The sequence below is a fragment of the Epinephelus fuscoguttatus genome, linkage group LG9, assembly GCF_011397635.1.
Source record: "Epinephelus fuscoguttatus linkage group LG9, E.fuscoguttatus.final_Chr_v1".
Classification (NCBI taxonomy): domain Eukaryota; kingdom Metazoa; phylum Chordata; class Actinopteri; order Perciformes; family Serranidae; genus Epinephelus; species Epinephelus fuscoguttatus.
In genome coordinates, this window is record NC_064760.1 from 45,818,211 (window position 1) to 45,823,892 (window position 5,682).

Genomic DNA, 5,682 nt, shown 5'->3' on the forward strand with positions numbered 1-5,682 from the left:
ATTTGTTTGAACTTGCGGGTTTGAGGGTTATACCAAGGAGCAAACTTTCTTTGCTTTGTTAACTTGTTTTTAAGAGGAGCTACAGAGTCGAGTGTTGTTCGCAGCGAGCCTACGGCGCTATCAACAAAATGATCAATTCGGGAGAGGTTAAAGTTGATGCAGAAACCTCTGTTACTGAGGACTTGGTATTGAATTTAACAGTAATCTTTTCCTTAAATTTTGCGACAGCACTCTGATAAACATCTCATATAGTAACTGTTACTGAGTGGCGTGTAATCGAGTAAAAAGAAATCAAAAGTAATCAGATAATTATCCGATAGCGAGGCATTCTGTGGAAAGACTGTTAGGTTATCAATTTCAATTCCATACGTCAGAACTAGATCGAGGGTATGGTTAAAACAATGAGTGGGTTCATGTACACCCTGACTGAAGCCAATGGAGTCTAATAATGAGATAAACGCGGTAGCCAGGGAGTCCTTATCAACGTCGACATGAATGTTAAAATCGCCTACAATAATAACTTTATCTGATTTAAGAACTAAACTGGATAAAAACTCTGAGAATTCAGATGCAAATTCAGAATACGGGCCAGGAGCACGGTACACTATAACAAATAAAAGTGGCTGCAAGGTTTTCCAGGTTGGATGTAAAAGACTAAGAACAAGGCGTTCAAATGGATTATAATCTAGTTTAGGTTTAGGGCTGATTAACAGGCTCGAGTTAAAAATGGCTGCAACTCCTCCTCCTTGGCCGCTGCCTCGAGGAATGTGGGTATCATTATGACTGGGAGGAGTGGACTCATTTAGACTGACATATTCATCTTGACACAGCCAGGTTTCAGTGAGACTGAGTAAATCAGTATGATTATCTGATATTAATTCGTTTACTAACACTGCTTTAGACGATAGAGACCTAATAAACAGCGCAATTACAATAGGGTCCTCAAAGACGACTTCATCTTCGCTCGGGCCCTAATAATAAACAGCGTGATTACAATAGGGTCCTCACGGACGACTTCGTGGTCGCTTCGTCATCGCCCCAATAGGCACTTAAGTCTCATCTTTGTAGGGCTTGTTCCCAGTTTGGGGGTTCTTCGCCTTCGAGTGGTCCTTGGTGGCCTTCTGTTTCAGGTTCTTCCACCGCAGTTTCACCTGTTCAACAGACTGGAACTGACCACTGCCAGTAGCATATACTTGTGCTGTAATGTCAGCCGAAATCTCGCTCTTTATTTTTGCTGACACATTGCTCTGGCCTGGGGTACTGAAAGTGCCAAACAAACACTCATAGTTTGTGCGAACCCCATCCAATAATGCCTGTGTTTCAGCAGTATAAAGTTAACCCCTTACTCCTTTGGCCCTCCATGTTGTCTGGAGCTAGGTGAACAGGTAACCCTTTTATACCAAGCCAGCAAAATTACATTCAGGTGTGACAGTAGCACAGGTTCATTAGGAGGAGCTTGAATAGGGTTGGCAGTAATGCAACACTATGGATGCCAACTGCCGTAAAACAACAAAGAAGAAGAAGAAGAAGAAGAAGAAGAAGAATGGTTCTTTTTGCATGAGAAGATGAAGGAGGAATTGCTGGTACAATGGCTGCAGTTGTACACCAATACAGACACCAGAGGAGAACGTACAATCCAGGGCAATATGCTGAAAGCCCCAACCTGCTCCAATGATGAGCTTCATGCACGATACAGATTTGGGCAAGAGGATATTGCTCTCATCTGCAATATTCTTCGTCCTCACCTTGAACGTGCCACTCTGAGGAGCCATGCCTTGACTGTGGAGGAGCAGGTACTGATGGCACTGCGTTATTATGCATGTGGTTCCTTCTTTGAGGTGATTGGGGATGGACTGGTGGTGACAAAAGCAACAGTGGGCCATGTGGTGCATTCGGTGTCATCTACCCTTACCGGTCTTCTGGGTCAATATGTGAAATGGCCTGAAAATGAAGAGGAGATAGCAAGAACCAAGAGGATGTTTTTCTCACTGGGGGGGATGCCAAACACTATTGGTGTGATTGACTGCACCCATGTGCATTTTCAGGCACCACATATCAGGGAATGGGAGTATGTGAACAGGAAGGGCCGGCACAGCATTAACGTCCAGCTTGTGGGGAATGCTGACCTCGTTATCACAAACTGTGTTATGAGATGGCCTGGGTCTGTACATGATGCCCGTATTTTGAGGGAGAGCCACCTCTACCAGAAGCTCCAGCAGACTGCCCCAGATGGCATCCTCCTGGGTGACAGCGGTTACCCCCTTCTACCGTGGCTGATGACCCCTTTTGCTACCATCACCAATGACTCCCAGCAGAGGTACAACAACGTCCATGCCACAACAAGAGGGACAATCGAGCGCCTGAACAAAGTGATAAAACGCAGATTTGCCTGCCTGAACTATCTCCGTGTGGAGCCACAGAAAGCCTGTCACATCATCTGTGCCTGCATTGTGCTACACAACCTAGCACAAACAAGGAGAGTACCACTACAAGAACCTCTCATCGATGGACCTCCTCCCTGCGCAGAAGTCCTTGACCTGCCACCACCACCACTGTAGCCTGATGGTCCTGCTGGAAGAGCTGTGCAAAATGCCATGGTTAATCTTTATTTTTCCAATTAAATGATTGAACTCTGATATAATATGTGTGCATTTGCATTTTTCCAATGTTACATCATACGTTTGAGGGGGAAAAGTAACACCTCAACTATGTTCTGCATAACATTGCTGTATGTCTCAATTTAAATCACATTTAAGCACTTTCAGTGTATATTTTCATGTTTCTGATTTGATGAAGACAAATTCTACTTCATTCAGATAAGCTTGCACCTTTAAAATACCTGGGAAGTGCTTGATTGTGATTTTAAAACATCCACCAATGTATTTCAGGAAGTGTTTGTGTGTACAAACTGATTATTTTACTTAATCAAATCAGATGCTATAGTGCTATAAAAAAACATGATTATGTTTAGTGGGAGCCTTCTACAAAAGGGGATACATTTCCAGGGATTTCCAGCACTTGACCTGTTGTCTTCATGAGCAGTGGCATTGCTGAGTGGTCCATGGGTGTGAGTGTACTCTGAAAGTAAAAGTAGAGGGTGTATGAGCATATCTTTATCATTACAGCAGCTCAGTGTGCCAGCACTCACTGGCTGACGTATTGCGGTAAGTGAGTTGTGTCATTTCCGGTGTTTCTGTGACAGCGTCTCTGTACTGCTCTGGTGGATTCTACTAGCCTGCTTTCTTACTTCAGTTGCTTTAACGTTGCTTTAACGTCTACTTTAAAGTCTTAACCCACACTGGTTCTGTTTAAGCACTTATAGCTCTCCTTCTTTCTACGACTTTCTCGCTAATCTCTTTAGCTGTTGTTTGCACGTTACTAGCCTTGGTAGCTACATTAGCTCTACAGTTAGCGATGGCTTCTCCCTCTGCTCCCTCTCTTGTTCGGTGTGCCAAATGTTCAGTTATGCCTCTGCCTCCTTTAGCGACAGTGGTAATTGTAATAAGTGTAGCTTATTTGCTGTGTTGGAGGCGAGGCTTAGTGAATTAGAAGCGCGGCTCCGCACCATGGAAAACCATTCAGTAGCTGCGGTAGTTAGCCAGCCCCCTGTAGCCGGTGCGGAGCCACATAGCATAGCCTTAGCCTCTGCTAACTGTCCTCCGGTAACTCCCGTTCAGCCGGGAGGTTGGGTTACAGTTCGCCAGAAGCACAGCTCCAAGCCGAAGCCCACGGCTCACCACCAGCCTGTTCACGTTTCCAACCGCTTTTCCCCACTCAGCGACACACCCGCTGAGGATAAAACTCTGGTTACTGGCAGCTCTATTCTGAGAAACGTGAAGTTAGCAACACCAGCGGCCATAGTCAAATGTATCCCTGGGGCCAGAGTGGGCGACATTGAATCAAATTTAAAACTGCTGGCTAAAGCTAAACGTAGATTCAGTAAGATTGTTATTCACGTCGGCGGCAATGACACCCGGTTACGCCAATCGGAGGTCACTAAAATTAATATTGCCTCAGTGTGTGAATATGCAAAAATGATGTCAGACTCCATAGTTTTCTCTGGACCCCTCCCAAATCTGACCAGTGATGACATGTTTAGCCGCATGTCATCACTCAATCGCTGGCTGTCCAGGTTGTGTCCAGCAAACGACAACCCAGAGTTGAGATCAGGACTCAGAGTCGCAGTCCTATACGCCTCTCTGAGCTTCTAGTTCAGTTTTCATAGTTTTATACAAATGGTGTTTGTCCCCCGACCACCTAAATTATTTAAATCTAAAATTAAACAAAGACGAGTGGTGCATAACAACCTCATAAAAACTAAAACCTCTTCTGTGACAGAAAGACAAAACAGGAGAATTAAATGCGGACTGTTAAATATCAGGTCTCTATCGTCTAAAGCAGTGTTAGTAAACGAATTAATATCAGATAATCATATTGATTTACTCAGTCTCACTGAAACCTGGCTGTGTCAAGATGAATATGTTAGTCTTAATGAGTCCACTCCTCCCAGTCATAATAATACCCACATTCCTCGAGGCAGCGGCCGAGGAGGGGGAGTTGCAGCCATTTTTAACTCTAGTCTGTTAATCAGCCCTAAGCCTAAACTAGATTATAATTCATTTGAAAGCCTTGTTCTTAGTCTTTTACATCCAACCTGGAAAACCTTGCAGCCACTTTTATTTGTTATAGTGTACCGTGCTCCTGGCCCGTATTCTGAATTTGCATCTGAATTCTCAGAGTTTTTATCCAGTTTAGTTCTTAAATCAGATAAAGTTATTATTGTAGGCGATTTTAACATTCATGTCAACGTTGATATTGACTCCCTGGCTACCGCGTTTATCTCATTATTAGACTCCATTGGCTTCAGTCAGGGTGTACATGAACCCACTCATTGTTTTAACCATACCCTCGATCTAGTTCTGACATATGGAATTGAAATTGATAACCTAAAAGTCTTTCCACAGAATCCCTCGCTATCGGATCATTATCTGATTACTTTTGATTTCTTTTTACACAATTACATGCCACTCAGCAACAGTTACTATACGAGATGTTTATCAGATAGTGCTGTCGCAAAATTTAAGGAAAAGAAGGAAAATTCAATACCAAGTCCCTCAGTAACAGAGGTTTCCTGTACCGACTTTAACCTCTCCCGAATTGGTCATTTTGTCGATAGCGCCATAGGCTCGCTGCGAACAACATTTGACTCTGTAGCTCCTCTTAAAGAGAAGTTAAAAAAGCAAAGAAAGTTCGCTCCATGGTATAACTCTCAAACCCGTAAGTTAAAACAAATATCGCGAAATTTGAAAGGAATTGGCAATTAACCAAACTGGAAGAATCTCGTTTAATCTGGACACACAGTCTCAAAACTTATCAGAGGGGCCTCCGCAATGCCAGAGCAAACTATTACTCAGCATTAATAGAAGACAATAAGAACAACCCCAGGTTTCTTTTCAGCACTGTAGCCAGGCTGACTGAGAGTCAAAGCTCTATTGAGCCTTGTATTCCTTTAGCCCTTAGCAGTAATGATTTTATGAGCTTATTTAATAACAAAATTCTAACTATTAGAGGCAAAATTCATGACCTCCTGTCCTCAGATAGTACCGATCAAACCTCAAACACAGCTGTAAAACCTAATATATATTTTGATTGCTTCTCCCCAATTTCTCTTCAAGAATTGAC

At 43.3% G+C, this 5,682-nt stretch overlaps 1 protein-coding gene across 1 annotated transcript; it reads left to right on the forward strand.

The window, feature by feature from the left end:
- The first annotated feature begins 1,565 nt into the window (after window positions 1-1,565).
- LOC125894220 (putative nuclease HARBI1) lies at window positions 1,566-2,558 on the forward strand. Its single transcript, XM_049585482.1, has one exon. The coding sequence runs from the start codon at window positions 1,566-1,568 to the stop codon at window positions 2,556-2,558; it is 993 nt and encodes a 330-aa protein (XP_049441439.1).
- Window positions 2,559-5,682: the final 3,124 nt, after the last annotated feature.

Excerpts from the sequence above, each read along its gene's own strand:
- LOC125894220 (XM_049585482.1), top strand. The coding sequence starts at position 1,566 with ATGAAGGAGGAATTGCTGGTACAATGGCTGCAGTTGTACACCAATACA.